This window comes from Crocodylus porosus, unplaced genomic scaffold (assembly GCF_001723895.1).
Source record: "Crocodylus porosus isolate Cpor-Errol unplaced genomic scaffold, CroPor_comp1, whole genome shotgun sequence".
In the NCBI taxonomy this organism is placed as follows: Eukaryota; Metazoa; Chordata; order Crocodylia; family Crocodylidae; genus Crocodylus; species Crocodylus porosus.
In genome coordinates, this window is record NW_017728947.1 from 100,289,927 (window position 1) to 100,306,954 (window position 17,028).

At 42.3% G+C, this 17,028-nt stretch overlaps 1 protein-coding gene and 1 long non-coding RNA gene across 6 annotated transcripts in view; one reads left to right on the plus strand and one right to left on the minus strand.

The window, feature by feature from the left end:
• KLC1 (kinesin light chain 1) overlaps positions 1-17,028 on the plus strand; it is a 54,538-nt gene that overhangs the window by 22,344 nt on the left and 15,166 nt on the right. For all 5 annotated transcript variants that reach the window (XM_019550776.1, XM_019550779.1, XM_019550778.1 and 2 more), the window contains exons 2-12: positions 236-497; positions 4,054-4,284; positions 5,120-5,198; positions 5,892-6,117; positions 6,686-6,773; positions 7,535-7,636; positions 8,828-9,001; positions 9,182-9,281; positions 10,199-10,248; positions 10,354-10,421; positions 12,824-12,932. In XM_019550776.1, coding sequence (XP_019406321.1) covers positions 237-497; positions 4,054-4,284; positions 5,120-5,198; positions 5,892-6,117; positions 6,686-6,773; positions 7,535-7,636; positions 8,828-9,001; positions 9,182-9,281; positions 10,199-10,248; positions 10,354-10,421; positions 12,824-12,932 — 1,488 coding nt within the window. In that variant the 5' untranslated portion in view covers position 236. The remainder of the gene's footprint in view (positions 1-235; positions 498-4,053; positions 4,285-5,119; positions 5,199-5,891; positions 6,118-6,685; positions 6,774-7,534; positions 7,637-8,827; positions 9,002-9,181; positions 9,282-10,198; positions 10,249-10,353; positions 10,422-12,823; positions 12,933-17,028) is intronic.
• Positions 14,226-17,028, minus strand: part of LOC109320610 — a 10,758-nt gene continuing 7,955 nt past the window's right edge. Inside the window, exon 4 of the long non-coding RNA XR_002103824.1 lies at positions 14,226-14,237. This is a non-coding gene — a long non-coding RNA (uncharacterized LOC109320610). The remainder of the gene's footprint in view (positions 14,238-17,028) is intronic.

Genomic DNA, 17,028 nt, shown 5'->3' on the forward strand with positions numbered 1-17,028 from the left:
AAGAACTTCTGATCTTGCAGTTGTACTGTGTAGACAGCCATACCTGACTCTATTTATCATTGTCACTTTAAATGTAAAAATATACATGTATGAAGTTTATTTCTTTTGTTTTGGAGGTTTTTTGTCTGTTTTTTGGGGAGGGGTTTAAATTAAAACATTTTAATTCTCAGATTTATGAGCTTGTTATTACTTTACTTCTGCTTTTTGGTTGACTGTTTGTACTTCTTCATTACAGGATGTATGACAACATGTCCACAATGGTGTATCTAAAAGAAGAGAAGTTGGAGAAGCTTACCCAAGATGAAATTATTGCTAAGACAAAGCAAGTGATTCAGGGACTGGAGGCACTGAAGAATGAACACAATTCAATTTTACAGAGCTTACTTGAGACACTGAAATGTTTGAAGAAAGATGACGAAACTAATCTGGTTGAAGAAAAATCAAACATGATTCGAAAGTCACTAGAAATGTTGGAACTTGGACTTAGTGAAGCACAGGTAAAATTGGAGCAAGAGTAACCCATTTCAAACATTGTAAAAAAGCCTGCTAACAGACATGTTTGATGCATAGACTAGATGGTGTGTGTGATTAAAGTTTTCTTCTACAACAGAAGTACTCTACCTTTTTGGCCTGTGGGCCAGGTAAATGGTGTGGGGCCAGGCCATGGATCAGATCAGGCCCTGTCCCTGTGGTCCCCTGTAGGTATAGCATGCAGGGCTATGTTATCTGGCCCACAGGACTCCCCATCGGTTCAAAAATTTGGCAGCAAGGGGGTGGCAGTTGCTGCCATTGCTTTCCCTCTGCCAAATATCTGGACCTGTAGGAAGTCCCACAGGCTGGATGACACTGCTTTGAGCACCCCTGACCTACAAGTCTCTGATTTAAAAAAAAATATTGACATGAATGTGGGTAGTTCATAAGAATTTCCTTGAGTTTGGACTAGACCAGGGATGGGCAAAATACGGTCCACAAGCTGGATCTGGCCTTGCAACTGATTTGGATCCGGCTCATGGGTGAGTACCGTCAAATGAATTGTATCCAGCCTGAAGTGCTCTGCATGGGGCCAGACCTGCCCAAGGCAGCCCACACTGCACTTCCACCCATGCCAGCCCTCACATAGTTTCTTGGTGGGGCTGCTTCTGCCCGAGTACTGCTCAGCTTCCCCTGTCTCCAGTGGCAGCTCTTGCTCCGTCTGCCCTTCCTGCACCGCTCAACGGAGTAGGAAGTAGAAGGAAGCTGTGGGGGCACATGCCAGGAAGCAGATGCCCAGCCAGGTAGGAGGAAGCTGCAGCTGGCAGCTCCTGCCCCAGCGTGCAAGGCTCTAGCTCCCAGTTGCCTTCTACCCCCTTATTTCATAGATTTCATAGACATTAGGGCTGGAAGGGACCTCGGGAGATCATCAAGTCCAGCCCCCTGCCCAACGGGCAGGAAGTCAGCTGGGGTCATAAGATCCCAGCAAGATAAGCATCCAATTTACTCTTGAAGGTGTTCAATGTAGGTGCTTGGCCGCCTGCAGGTGGCTACTGATTGTGTTGAGCAGGTAGGGTAGGTAGGAAGCAACTGGGAGCTGGAGCTGGAGCTCTTGAGTGCCGGGGCAGGCACCACCTGACTGGAGCTTCCCCACGTTCAGAACAGCAGGGCAGGGGGAGGAGGAGGAGCCACTGAAGTGGGGATAGCTGAACTGCAGCTGTCCTGGGAGCAGCCCTGCTGGGAAGCTTTGAACACTGGCTGGGGCCAGCAGGTGCAGGCAAAAGTGCAGCATGGGCTATTCTGGGTGGGAGCTGGTGGGCCTTGGCCCCATATGAGGCACAGTGGGGGCAGCTGCAAACTGGATGGGGGACGGGGGCACGGACTGTACCTGTACTACCTGAGTGAACTCTGCTGCATATGCTCCTGGCCCTCCTCCCTTCCTCACTCTTCCCCCCACTCCCAGCTGGTTCCCAGGACTTAGTATAGGGGAGGCAGTTATTTCAGGTGGAGGGCTGGTTACTGAGTTTTGGCAAGCTGTCAAGGGCAGCAAGGGTAGCCCTGCTCCTTGACAGGTGCCCTGCCCCCCGGTCACCATCCTGGGACTAGAAGTCCCTTTCCTAACCCTTGACCTTTGCCACTGGAATTCCCTCCCCTTACCCCTCCAGAAGTACTCCTTTTCAGCAAGGGTTTGCCATCTCAGAACCTGAAAAATACTAAATTATATTCTAAAAAGCAATCGCCTACTACAACGTTCATTAATTTGAGTTCAGAGAGTATTTGTGTCCTGATTTATGTGTGTTTGTGTAGTGTACCTAGGGATGATTGCACAATAACTTAATTTTAAGTCTTACTCTTGTATATTGTAGGTGGATGGGTATAGGTTTGCGGGGTGTGGGGGAGGTGTTGGTTTGTGGGGCAGTGGATAGGTGTGGGATGAGGGAGCACGTGGGTGTGCTTGTGGTTATGGGGTTTGTGGGGAGCTGTGGGGGGCGGGGGGAGGTTGGCTGGGGAGGGTTGTGGTATGTGTGGAGGGGGAGAATTTGCTCTCAGAGCCCCTGGCTTCGAGCTCCTGCCACTCCTGTTCCCAGGGCACCAGTGTGGCCACATGCTGCATCTTGCTGCCACTCCCCCCACCCCGCTGCCCTTCTGCTTTCCCGTCCCTCCCCTGTCGCTTTGGCACCATGTCCCAGCTGTACAGCAGAGACTGCAGGACGCAGCAGGAGCTGAACTGGCCTAGCCAGCACTGCACGGAGCCAGCTGAGAATTTCAGGGGCCAGCCGGCTCCTGCTGTGTCCTGTGGCCCTGTGCTACAGCTGGGAACTACGTGGTGCCAAAACAACCGGCAGGGGGTGGAGGGGAGCAGTGGCAGTGGTGGGCAAATAGCTGTGGTGGGGGGAAGGGGGTACAAGTGGGAGCAAGCAGGCACACGGCTGGGAGTGCAGTGACAGCTGGAAAGGAGCACAGGGCCTGAGTGGTATGCTGGGGCCAGTGCTGGTGGGGCCCAGGGTGGGGCAGCAGAAGTGCGGGGCATGGGCCAGTAGGTCTCTGTGGAGCTGGGCCAGGCTGCACCAGCTGGGAGAGTGGAGATCTGGCCTGGCTCTAGAGCCCCTGCTGGCCCTGGCCTCAGTGCACCGGCACTAGCTGTGCTCCGCGTGCCCACTTTCTGCCCCTTCCTCCCCACTGCCTGCTGCTGCTTTCAGCACTCTTCTGCCTGCAGCTGCCACTGTTCCCCTCCGCCCCACTCTGGCTGCTCTGGTACCACATGACCCCCTCCCCCTCCACACAAAGTATAAGGTATATACAAGAATAAGACTTTATGTTGAGCTATTATGCAATTACCTCTATATACACTATTCAGAAAACATAAATCAGAACAAAAATCATTTTTGAAATAAAATATTTTATAATAGATGTTTGATTTTTAGTATATGAATTTTTTTCGTCTATAATTTTTTTTAAAATGGTGTCTTCTGAAAGATTGTGCGTGTGCTGCCCTCATCAGCTCATCAGAGCTAAGTGGCCATCCAGTCAAAATAATTGCCCGTCCCTGGACTAGGCTGATCTAGAGCTCCTCTTTGGTTTGTGTTTGAAAGATTGTCCTTACACTCGCAAGGGTTTGGAATTTAACATACATATTTTAATGGAAGCATGTCTTCTTCATAAGATTTTTTCAACTTCAGTTACAATTTTAATTTGTTCATTTTGTATTCCACTTTGCAACTCAGTGTTGTATTAATGTAAGCTTTTGCATGACTTAGGAATATATAACCTATTATGGGAATTGAGTGACTTTTAATATGAAGAGCAATTCAATGTAGCAAATACTGCTAAATAAATATATGTTAAGTCAGCAAAAGCAATTATATAATATTGGTAAGAACTCCTCTTGATTAATTCCCAGTGAGTAAATGTTAAAGATGGCAGAAATGGGAAGAGGTTGAGAGCCAAATAGATATTATGAAAGCGGAAAAACATTTACTAGATTTCAGAAGTACACCGGCACCTACATATGAAAAGTCTTAAATGTTAACAGTGAAATGCATTATACAAGAAGAATGCCTTGTAATTTTATGTGCTTTTTAGGTGATGATGGCCTTGTCAAATCACTTAAATGCAGTGGAATCGGAGAAGCAGAAATTGCGAGCTCAAGTTCGCCGGTTATGCCAGGAAAATCAGTGGCTGCGGGATGAACTAGCCAATACCCAACAAAAATTGCAGAAGAGTGAGCAGTCTGTGGCTCAGCTGGAAGAAGAAAAGAAACATCTAGAATTCATGAATCAGTTAAAAAAATATGATGATGATATTTCTCCATCAGTAAGTAGCTGTACATTTGAAAAGCATTTTATATTATATTTAACATCAAACGTTTTTCTTGATAGTTTCTTCTAACTTGCCAAAAAGGTGTAATTCAGCTTTTATTTGTTTACAGGTACATTTAGAAACTAGTTTCTCTCTGTTTACCTTTTTCTGATTTTGCATAGTTCACGTAATAGAAAACGTGTGTAATTTTCTGCAGATGATAGACTTGAGAGGGGGTCAAAAACTGTTTGTCGTAAAGTGCTGTACTGAACAATGCATTGGCTTTAAATTAGTTTTAAAAATGTCTTCGGAAAGTCATAAAGCATCTTCTTTAAATCCCACAATTAAAATAGAACTGAGCATATAGCTCATACAAGAGGGGGTAGAATTTTTGTTTTGAGTTTTTTCTTTTTAAATTCCTTCTTTTTAAAGGAACAACAGAAATTACAGCATTCCTTTAATTTTTAAAGCATCATTTCAAAATCAGTGTTGGGAAGTGGTAGAACTAAGATATTTGAGCAGCCTTCTGTCTATATATGTGTTACACTGGCCTTTGTTAATGTAAATCAGATATTTATTCTGTAGAACAGTATAATAAATGTAGATTGGAAGAAGAGGAATGTTAGAATGTTGGAGTTTAGGTATCCATTTCTGTGTAAAAGACTGCCGTAGTGCATATGCATTAGAGCTGAATTTTGTTATGCACAATCTTATTTCTAGCATTTTCCTAACTTTGAACATTTGGCTTGATAACAGTGTTCTTCAAGTGTACTTTTTTCTACATGCAATTGTTGTAATGATCTTACATGTAATGATAAAACATTTTGTTTGGGGTTTGGGGGTTGTATAGGAAGATAAAGACACGGATTCCACCAAAGAACCCCTGGATGACCTTTTCCCCAATGACGAAGATGATCAAGGGCAAGGAAGTAAGTGAGCTTCAGATTATATGAAACTTTTCTACAAAACAAGATTTGCTTTTCTTTGGAGAGCTGACTAATTAATTTTAAGAGCTCTGGGCCACTGTTGTGCAGCAAAAGGACAGCTATAGTTTTTAAAGTTTATTTTATGCAGTAAACTGTGATAAAACTCCTTCCTAATACGCTTTTTTTTTTTTCTTTTAGCTTTTTATGCCAGCCTAAACTGATGGGATTTTTCCCTTTCAGGGGGCAAGACAAGAAGACCAATATCTGCTGCTTTCACTATGTTGGGGGCCTAGAGCTGGCTTGATTTGTAATTTTAGAGAAACTTTGATAGCCCCACACTACCCCTCCCAGCCATTCATTAGGAATATATTTTAACACAAAATGAGGCTGCTTTCTCCCTTTGTAGCATAATTGCTTCAGAGGTAATAGAAGTATGAAATACTGAAAATGTATTTCTGTTATCAAAGTGCTTTGTGACTTCAAAAACTCAGCAGGAGAACATCTGTCTAGTATAAAGCGGGGTCATTTGTTACTGTCACTTTTCAACACAGAATCTTCTCTGAAACAGTTAGATGAATTTGAGCATTGTGCATCTGATATTAAAACTTTATCTCTCTTTGTTAATGGCGTGTCAGAATCTGAAATTCTAAATTTCTTTCAAAATAAATTCAGAGTGTATTGGCTTTCTTTCTGCAGTCCAACAGCAGCATAGCAGTGCAGCAGCAGCTGCCCAGCAAGGTGGCTATGAAATTCCAGCAAGATTAAGGACCCTCCATAATCTCGTTATCCAGTATGCTTCCCAAGGTAGATATGAGGTTGCTGTTCCACTCTGTAAACAAGCACTTGAAGATTTGGAGAAGACTTCGGGTCATGATCATCCTGATGTTGCTACTATGCTAAACATACTTGCTTTGGTATACAGGTTGGTATTCTTATATGCATCCAAGTTGCCCATTAACTAAAAAAAAAAAAAAAAAAAATGTTTTTGGGAAAGTTAGCTAGACACCCTTAAATGTGACTTCTATAATATATGATATATTTGAATTTGTTGGAGTACCTTGTGTATCTGTGACCCATGGGAGTGCTTTACATTAGGGTTTTGATAAGTTCTCGAATGTACTTCCACGTCTCAGTTTGAGCCCTCTTTCTTTTAAAGCCTAATTATCCTCATCCTCAGCTCTTGAGAAAGTAGCCAAGTGACCACCTCTTTAGTAACACTAATTTCATATTGGGAGGCAGGATGCAGATATTTCCTTTTTATTCCCATAGCATATTACCTGAAATTAATTGTAACTTTTTTAACTCATGAAGTGAAAGGCTGAGTCTTCTTTTCAGGTTGGGTCTTTTGTGCTTGGGCATTTTGGCCGGTACACTGAAGCTAGCCATTATTTTTGCCACTGTTCACCACAGGAGATTAATCATTATTTAAATGCATTTTTATATAACGTAGAAAAATGTTAAATTATGTTTTTTTGCTTTGTTAAATTTAGGGACCAGAACAAATACAAAGATGCAGCGAATCTTCTGAATGATGCCTTGGCAATTCGTGAAAAGACTTTGGGCAAAGATCATCCAGCGGTTTGTATATGGCAGTGCTGTGTTTTTAGTTTGTGTGTGTGTGTGTTTTACTAATTTTCTTTAAACTTATTCTAATATTAAACTTAACAGGAAAAAATTTTAAGACCTGGCTTATCACTAAACAGTACAGGTAGGAGGCCCCACTATAATGTTCTGCATTCTTTTAATACTTAATGTATGCCTTCAAGCACTTATCCATGTAAAGCTATTTCAGACACAGTTTACTCTGCTGTCACATTTATTTGATTCTGAATCAGATTGCATGATCTTTCTGTGAAAAATATAGCTTCTGAAGGAATATTTTAAATTGTGTACTCTGGAAAAAATCAATTGCTGAATTCATGTTGAAGCTGTACTTCTGATTTTGCTTTACTGTTTTTGTTCAAAAAAGCGTAATTCAAATCAATTTTTCATATTTAAATCGCTTTAATTTGGTAATGTATTGCTTCATATAGGCTATGTTACAGTGGAGCAACTCTGGATATGGTTTATGTAAAATAATCGCTGTAGATGCAACAGGAATAAATTATATGCATTCGGTTACATTTCTGCAGGCTGGGTAAATATATTTCATTTGCTGATGATGTGTTTTTGTTAAAGAATTTTGATTTCTTTCAATAAATTTTTCAAGAGACCTTCACTGTACATGGAAGATATGAAAATGTCAGTGCAGTTAAAATACTTTGGACTTTTTTTTACTTTTCACCAAGTATTCACATCAGCGTATTCCAGCATACTAAATATTTTTCCACTATTGACAGGTGGCAGCTACTCTAAACAATCTTGCAGTGCTTTATGGTAAACGAGGAAAGTACAAAGAAGCTGAACCTTTATGTAAAAGAGCTTTGGAGATCAGAGAAAAGGTACAGAATGAGAAACCACCCTTCGTATACCAGGGTGGTTGCATTTTGGAACAGATGACTTTGAGAGGTGAAGAAACCTCCATCTTTGGAAGTTTTTAAGAGGTTACGATCAAACGTTTTAGAACAGGGATGTTTGTGGCCTGAATAGAGTGGTTCAGGGGTGCTCAACCTTCAGTCTGCAGGCCAGATTTGGCTTGTGGTGCCATGTCATCCAGCATACAGGGCTCCCCAAGGGTCTGTAAATTTGGCAGCAGGGGAGTGGTGGCACTGCTCCCTTGCTGCCAAAGCTCTGGATTCATGCAGAGTGCACTGGATCTGATGCCTTATCCCAATATGCAGGGCCAGATAGGGGCAGTGTTGGGGCCCCAGGGCTCAATCCCAGCACAGCAGGGGTGGTGCCAAGGCCCTGGAACCCAATGCCGCTGTGTGGTTGGGGGCAAGATGTGGTGCTGCACCCCTGGGACCCAGTCCTCACATGTAGAGGTTGGGAGTGGGTGGTGATGGGCTTTACAAGGTCCCGTCTGGGTGCGCGGGGGAAGGAGGTAGTGACACCTGCCCCCAGGGCCCAACCTACTCATCTGGTACATGGGGCCATACGTTTGAGCATCACTGGACTAGATGAATTGTTATGCTATCATCCAGCCCTAATTTTCTTGATTCTTTATTTGGGTCTGGTATTTTTGTTCATTAACATATATCTTGGGAAGAATAAGGCAACTTAAAACAATTTAATTTTAAGAGGTTTTAAAAAGATTTGGGGGTATTCTAAAATTGCCAAATAACTATTGTGTAAAAAGGAATCTATAGGTGAAGGGCTTTTGGATTGTCTTGTACTGAGATGACTACATCATTTGAATAATGCTACTTAAGTTTAGTTGCTGTTCTGTAGCAGTGTTAAAATATTTATTCCAGTCTATTAGTATGGATGTCTGCATGCAGTACCTTTTTAAGCTTACTTAGTATACAGTATACTTTAAAAATAAAGTAGTTACTTGAAAATTGCTCCGTTTATTATGATTTACATTTTCTTGCTCCATCAATTTGTATCAAATTTAATTCATATATATTTTTCACACCTTTATGGAATGCCTTAAAATTTAGGAAGTAGAAAGAAATTGACATGGCATACTTTATTTTGTGCTATTTACACGTTATATATCTTTATAAAAAATAATTGCCCTTCATTTTTAGGTCCTGGGGAAGGATCACCCAGATGTTGCCAAACAATTAAATAACCTGGCCTTGCTGTGTCAGAACCAGGGTAAATATGAAGAGGTGGAATACTACTACCAACGGGCACTTGAGATTTACCAAACTAAACTGGGGCCTGATGATCCAAATGTAGCAAAAACAAAAAATAACCTGGTAAGTTTGTAAATATGAAGTAAACCTAAGAAATGTAAGCTTTGCTTTTCCTGGTGTGCCAAGTTGTTGGCTTGTTCAAGCAGTACATGCTTTAGAGAAACATGTTTTATCTTTGCAAGATATTCATTTTTGTTGTTGTAATTTTTTTCTTTCTCTTTCCCCCCCTTCCCTCCCCCCAAGGCATCCTGCTATTTAAAACAAGGGAAATTTAAGCAAGCAGAAACTTTATACAAGGAGATTCTTACTCGTGCACATGAACGGGAATTTGGTTCTGTAGATGGTAAGGAACTTGGTCCTCCAACACTTGAATATATTATTCACTTTATTATAATTTTGAAATCAAATATCTGAGTGAGAATAATTATTTTCTGCTTAAAGCTGTGACTGTTTGAATGAGGGAATTTTAAAGAGTATAATTGATCCATACTGTAAAATCTATCATAAGACGGAAAGACTTTATGGACTTCCATATAATTAATCTAAAATGGGGTGTTTTACCAAATGAGTAAGTCTTAGGTGATTGTTCAACAGTTTATAGTGCTTTTCTATCGCAAACTGTAATGCTTAAAATGTAGTAGAGATGTAGTAAGTTTGTTGTCATTGAGTCATGCTTAATAGCCCAGCACAGGATTTTGAATGACAGAGTAGAAAGAATAATAAAATGAGTGTATGGGTTTATCTGCTATTAATTAATGCAGAAAGACTTGTCATCTTTCTTAGACAGTGAAATACGAAACAGCTGTAAAACTAGAAGGTCAGCATCCTGTTTGGATGTTGTTGCTTTTGAATGCATTTCATAAGGTACTAATTCTAGTGTGGTATTTATGTTACATTGTTATAAGATGTTATATAGCATGTAGCCCTCAGTGGTTGTCAAAACCATCATTATGATGAAAGGAGTACATTCATGTAGACTAGCAAATGACTAAGTTCTTGTCAGTATGTACGGATGCCAACTGGATGACATCAAAGGAATAACTTTCTATCAGCAATGTTGTAAAGTGAAACTTCTTCTTCTGAAGTTAGGGAAGGAAAGATAGGTACTTTGTTAATCTAGTTATTCTTTCTTCACTGTGTCAAGAATACTGTTAATGTTGCCAGAACCATTGTTCATTGACTCCAACTTCAAAAAGTTAAAAATCAAACTGAATGGCAGGTTTTATTTGTTTTTAAATATTTGTTTCGTATCTTTACCAGATGAAAATAAGCCCATCTGGATGCATGCTGAGGAGAGGGAAGAATGCAAAGTAAGCCAATCTTAAATAATTGTTTTTCGGAACTTCTGTTGTTAGGGTTTATAGACCCCCTATTTTTCTTTTTCTTCTTTTTTAACACTGCCATTTTCCATTTAGGGAAAACAGAAAGATGGCACATCTTTTGGAGAGTATGGTGGCTGGTACAAAGCTTGCAAAGTAGATAGGTAGGTGTATTCTTTAAACATTTTAACTTGACAGTTTATACCATCCAGAAATACAGGGTTGACAAGTCTACAAACCTCCCCCAAATCCCTATATTATAATAATATAACTATAACATTAGAGGTTCAAAGCCATGGTTGGTGAACACAACAAGAGAAGATGAGCTGGTTTTACCCTAACCTGCTCAAAATTGCGTTGGCTAGTAATAGTGCCCAAAGGATCTGGTGTTGTGTAGAGGGCAAAATACTTTGAGAGTATGGACACATAAAATAATTGAAAAATTTCAGAGGGCCAGCTGGACACATGTACAAATACTTGAAAATATTCAATAAGTGGTTGAAACAATCGAAATTCACACCTCTTTACATGAAGCACTACTATTTTGGAGCATTTCATTTATGGTTATTTATGCCTTCGAGCACACAGAAGCAGGATGGGCTAGGGATGTAGCTAGAGCCAGGTTTAACCCACTTTTCCTGCTAGACCCCTGGGGGCCTCATCAATGCTAGAACTGAGTCTTCTCCTATGAGAGGAGAGGTTGGTTTGGGAGTCCCTGTGACAACCCCTCTTCTAGCTTTCAGCGCCCTTCAGCTAGAGGAGGCTGAAGCCCTAAAACATTCCAGTAAGGAAAGGTATACAATGATGTGTGCACACACTGAAGTGTTTCCTTTCTGGAGCATTTCCAAGTGGTTTTCATTTGGAAAGTCTTCAGTACATCTGTGAATTTGCTGTCCCCTCCTAGAAATTATAAGAGTAGAGCAGGCCAGAGAATCTTAACTGCTTTAACTGTCTTGCATTTCATTAAGTGTAGAGGCTAAGTGCAGACATTCGGGGGCAATAGGGGGAGGTTAAACTGATTCAAAATGGTTGCCCAGTACCGGGTAAGTCGGGATGGGCGAGGGAGGCTAACCAGGGGGTTGAGGGTCCAGCAGGCTGTAGGGGATCAGAGGTCTGCTGGAGTATGGGGGGGCAGGGCAGGTGCATCCAGCAGGTTGGGGGCCAGGCCTGACCTGTGAGGGGTAGCAGGAACAGGTGTGACCCATGTGGGGGGATGCAGGGATCTCCCCATCCCTCACACCACTCTGCCAATGGCGACTTACCTGCTCGCCTGTAGCAATGGCGAATACTGATTAAAAACAACTGCACCTGGAACAGCTTATGGGATGGGGGTTGAGAGTGCTGGTTGTGGGGGGGACAGAGGTGGGGCAAAAATTAAGTGCAGGGTAAGAGGGGAGTGAAAAGAGCAGCTTTGACTGGGGCCAGTGGCTGGGTTTTCCCAGCCTCGGGGCTGTGCAGGGGAGGTGGACAGAAGTTCCATGTACCGGTTTGACCTAAATTAAATGAATCTGATATTACATGGAGCCAGGTTATCTTAAACCAGGTTCTGCAGCTTTTAGATCGGTTTGTGTGCATGGAACTTCTTTTCTGTTATAGGTGTAGACTGACTGCCAGTCACTGAGACCAGGTCTGTAAGTGTAAGGTCGGCACCAGGATGAGCTGAGTTTAAACTTGGTGGCCATTTTTAACTCGATTTAACATCCTGAATGTCTCTAAGTTTTTATTAAACTTACCTGTTCAAACAAGCTATAAGTATGGGGGAAGAAAAAAAATGCGCAGCTGAATTATTTGGTTGCATGTACCTGAAGTATTGTTCAATCATGAACCCAATCTTGTTGCCCCTTTCCTTTCTGTCTTAGATTCTTCTGTGACTCACAAATGGTCCTTGCTGCTTCAAATATCAGCTTAACTTATCTGAATAGCAATGCTCAAGCAACATTGCTGGAACAAAAACCCTTATTTGATTGGGTTAAGATTCATAATTAACTGGAGTGGCATATTGTTGAATCAAAATATTTTTGTTGCTTTATGCGACTACGTGTCTGCAAGAATTGTTAATGGGATGTTGAGCCTTCCCGGTAGACATGGGCCCGGGTACATAACATATAAAGGCTGATGAAAGGAATTATTAGTTTTAGACTAGTATTTAGTCCACAAAGCCCCCCCCCAAAAAAAAAATCTGGCATTTTTCCTGGAGCTTCAACACTGGCTAAAGTTTGACTGTGTATGGAGATTGAGCTAGCATTTCACTTCTAGAGGAGGGGCTGAGGCACACAAGAAGTTAGTACTTTGATTTCATGTTTCCTGGCTCCAGAGGATGTAGTTAGTATGTTAGTTTCCACGGCTGTTTGTTTATTATTTTTTGTGAGCCATAAATGAATTTTGAAAGAGATTTTACCCATGATTTTTCATATATTTAATACTAGCATATCATACTTTTAAAAGGTTCTTTGGTTGTGGTAACTCTAGTATTAGCCACTTAGCTTTCTTGTTTCTGAGTTTTTGTGAATTGGCAGTAATTTTAGTGTGTGTGTGTGTGTGTGTGTGTGTGTGTGTGTATTTTTAGTCCAACAGTAACAACTACCTTAAAGAACCTTGGGGCACTTTATAGACGTCAAGGCAAATTTGAAGCTGCTGAAACATTAGAAGAGGCAGCAATGAGGTCTCGTAAACAGGCAAGTATGGACATTTCTTTCTTCTTAGTCGCAGTGTTTGTATTTTGTCAACATTTTGACTTCCACTCAGATGTTTTTTCACATGGTTAAGTTCTAACTGCTCATTATATGGCAGTGTTTTTTAGAGATTATTTCCTGTTTTATTATCTTACTAACACAACATCTCAATTTTTATTTTGAAATGAAAATGTACAGGTGCCATGTTAGCCCTCAGACAACTGGCGAATTTCTAGGTTGATGCCAGGTACCTGGCTAATAGGTTTGAGGTCCAGCAAGAGAACAGCTTGGAGATGTGCACGGTTAGACTGGCACAACAGAGGGCAACATACCTTCATACTAGACTGCTGTCCTAGTCTAGGTTATCATGAAGGGAAGTCATGAGAAGGGTTTGAAGGGAGGACAGAGGTTGTGGTTGCAGCCAGTGGTTCACAGTTGTCTAGAGTTGTGTCTTAAGTAGTCATAGAAGGGGGTGCCATAGATTAGTATTTCTGGAGGGGGAGCTAAGAGACATGTTGCAAATGATGACCATGGGAGGTTTGCCAGCTGAAGGTACTTTCATCTCTGACACCTGTCAGGGAGTGGGAGCCCTTGGGTTTGAGTTGTCCCTGTGGGTTGTTTGCTTTCATATGCAGTTGATTTAATAGTCATCAATTTAGCCTGGACCAATTTATTTCCTTAGAAAAACTTGCGAGTAAGGTAAACTGATTGATAGTCCCTGGTGCTTTGGGCATGGATACAATGCATTCTTTAATCTATTGAAGTCAACATCCTAGATTTTGATTTAGAAATGTTCTAACCCTTCTGATATAGATAGGGACTCGGTCTCTGTCTTAACATAGAAGTTCTAAACATTGCTCTTTACTACTTCATTTTGCCAAATGGGGGAAGGAAAGAAACAATTTTTTTCCGTGGTAACTTTAATAGGGATTGCCTATAAACAAATGTGACCGTGAACAGACTAGTTCAGTGTCCAAACTGAATTAAATGCAAAGTATAAGAATGAAGTACAAATGATCAAAAAGAATAGAACTTTAAAAATTCAGTTTTTAATTAAATTTCAGTGGCTGAAATAAAGTAAAAATATTGGGGGGGGAGTATATTCATGCTTTAATTCAAAGAACAAGTACATTGGTTTAGAAGCAAGTGAAATATAGTGGCTGCCCATGTTGTGCAGATAAAATACCACTTGTAAGTTTTTTAAATCCATCAAATTGTAGCCAAGTTATTTTTAAAGCATTTTTCTGGAGTATTTTTGCTGCTGTAGAAGCAGACTACCAGAAATAAGAGCAGGAATTACTGACAAAGCTCATTCCTTGCTAATGACATCAACAGTGAGTCTTCTAGCATACATGGCAGTGCCCAATCCATTCCTCTTTGAGAAATGAAAAGAAAACAAAGTGATTTGCCAGATAGGAAAAAAAATAAAAACCATAAGAGAACATATCAAATGTAGAGGAAGCTATTGAAGGGGAGAAATCACTTGGAAGTTCCCTGTTTAATTTTTACATATGAAAATGCTTCTATATAAACTATTATCTTTTGATATGCCTTTAGTAATTTGAAGATAAATAACAGATATAAGTATCATCTCTTAAGCAGGATAATTTTCACTTTGATGTTCAGTTTTGATACTACTACTAAGTAGGGATACGCCAATAAAAATTTTTTGGGCCAGTGCCGATGGCTGATTATTGACCAGCTATATCAGCTGATACTGATCCGATTGCCAATATTCAGCCTCGCAGCATGGAGAGCAGCATCCGGCTGGTAAGTCTGTTGGGGGTGGGAAAGAGAGTGGGAGGGGAGGGATGGGGCGCAGGGGGACAGATCCAGGCTTACATAGTGAGGGAGGGAGTGGGACTAGGACATGGGCAAGTGTTGCTCAGCCTGGATGTGGGAGGGGGGCGGGAAGGGGGTGGTGGAGGCATGGGCAGCATGTGGCTTCCCCCCCCCCCAATCCCTCCCTCCTCAGATCTGTGCATGGGGTGAGGGCAGGCTGTCTGCTGTGCGTTTGATGCCGGGGCTGCTCCAGCCTCTTCCTAGTGGCTATGCTCTGGCAGGGTGGGAAGCGGTGCTGGGAGTGGGGGGCTATGGTAAATTTTGGGGTGGCTCTAGGCCTCCCCTCCCAATGCTGCGCTCCTGCCTGGCCTGAGTGCGGCCACCGGGAAGAGACTGGTACAGTCCTGACACCAAGCGTGCAGTGGGCAGCTTGCTGTTGCTCCATGCACAGATCCCGGGGGGCGGTGGTACATGCTCCCCATACCTCCCCTGGGGGTGTGCACAGCAGCAGGAGCTGCTCTGCCCCCCTGTGCCCCACTGTTGAGCCTCCAGCTCCATCCTGAGCCCCACCCCAGCCCCACTCTGTCCTTCACCATGGGGACCTTGATCTGTCTAACCATGGCCCTTCACCCTGCACAGACTTACCAGTTGGATGCTGCTTTCCAAGCTGCTGCATTCCTGGCTGTGTGCATGCATGCGGTGTTTATTGGCGACATTATTGGCCACATCAGCCAAAAAGGGCCAATTTAGCAATAATGTCAATTTTCCTTTTATCGGTACTGATACGATATGAACCAGTATATTAGTGCACCTCTACTACTAAGTGATTACATGCACGTAAAAAAAAAAACTAGGGCAGGTAACCAAGGTGAATGTCAGTAAGTGTTGAGAGGGACAAGGAGAGCTGGAGAGAGGGACAGACCTGGTAGGTAGATCTACAGTTGAGGTTGTCTGACACTACATTGTGAGCTGCTGCTTATAAGCTTGGTACATTTATATCACTCAGGTTGGAATTTTGTTATGCTTTTTATTTGTCTGAAGCTAGGTTTTCTTTTAGTGGTTTAGCGCACATGGTTAATCTATTACTGAGAATGTAGTTGAAGGAAAAGTGTTTCAACATATTTTATTTTTTTCAATTAAAAAAAAAAAAAAAAAAAAAAAAGCTTTCTGATTTTGGAGCCAGTACTTGATATTTGGTAGGAATATGGTCCTGGGATTAGAAAACCACATTCCTGTGTCCTAGGTAGTAAACCAAACTTGGGTTGATTTATTGGTCTGAAAAATTGTTTCCAAAGGAATGGAATCTATAAGCTGCTTCCATTTCTACTATGATCCTGCCTTAGTATTTCAGTTTAAACTTCATGGTGAAATTCATTACTCCAAAGATTGGAACATATGAATATTTAGCTTTGTGTACTACTTGTGAACCAGCTCAGTATTTATTTCAGAGCTAGGTAAATAATATAAAACACACAATTCAGGCTTAATTTGGGTGCGTGCTGCCATGTTTAGTGATCTAACAACTGCTTAAATACAAAGCTGGTAAGTGATGTACTTAAGGTAGATGATTTGTTAAGGTGGCATGTGACAGATTTCAAGAATACTTAATCACCTGAATCATCTAATTCCCAAATCTATCATATTTACTTGAATCCAACACAAGGATTTTTTTCCCCAATCAGCATGGGGGGAAAAAAGCCTCATCTTGGATTTGAGTGTGATCTGGGTCAAGCAGCAGCTCAGCACTGACTGGCCTCAGGTTCGGGGTTGAAATGGGAGCTGAACTGCTGGTTGCCTTGGACCAGAATGGCTTATTTGGCAAAGGAGGGGCATGTGGCTGTGGGGAGGCATGGGGAGGGGGGTGGCTACAGCCTGTCCCTGGCCTCCCTCAGCCCTGCAGCCTGCCTTCTCACCTCCTGCTTCCCCCCACCTAGTTACCCTTCTTCCCCCACCCCGTACCTTCTGCTCCACTCCAATCCTTCCAGCCCTGGCCCAGCTGGGAACTGCCACTGCTTTCCCCGAGCCAGGTGTTGGGGCTGCCTCTTCTGCTGCTGATTGCCCTGGAGCTAAAGCAGAGCTGCAGCAAAAGGTGCAGAGGGGAGAACAGAGGGTGGGGGAAGCAGGGAGTGTGGAGCAGGCAGCAGGACAGCGCGTGGCAGGACAAAGGGCAGGAGAACAAGGGGCGGGGGGCGGGCCTCCTGCCCTCCCACCACTGTTTTCCTCACTGCAGTAGTGGGCCGGATGAAATGGAGATGACCTCTTACTGATTAGATTCTATACATGGAAAACTATAAGTCTGGTATGATTTTTTTCCACC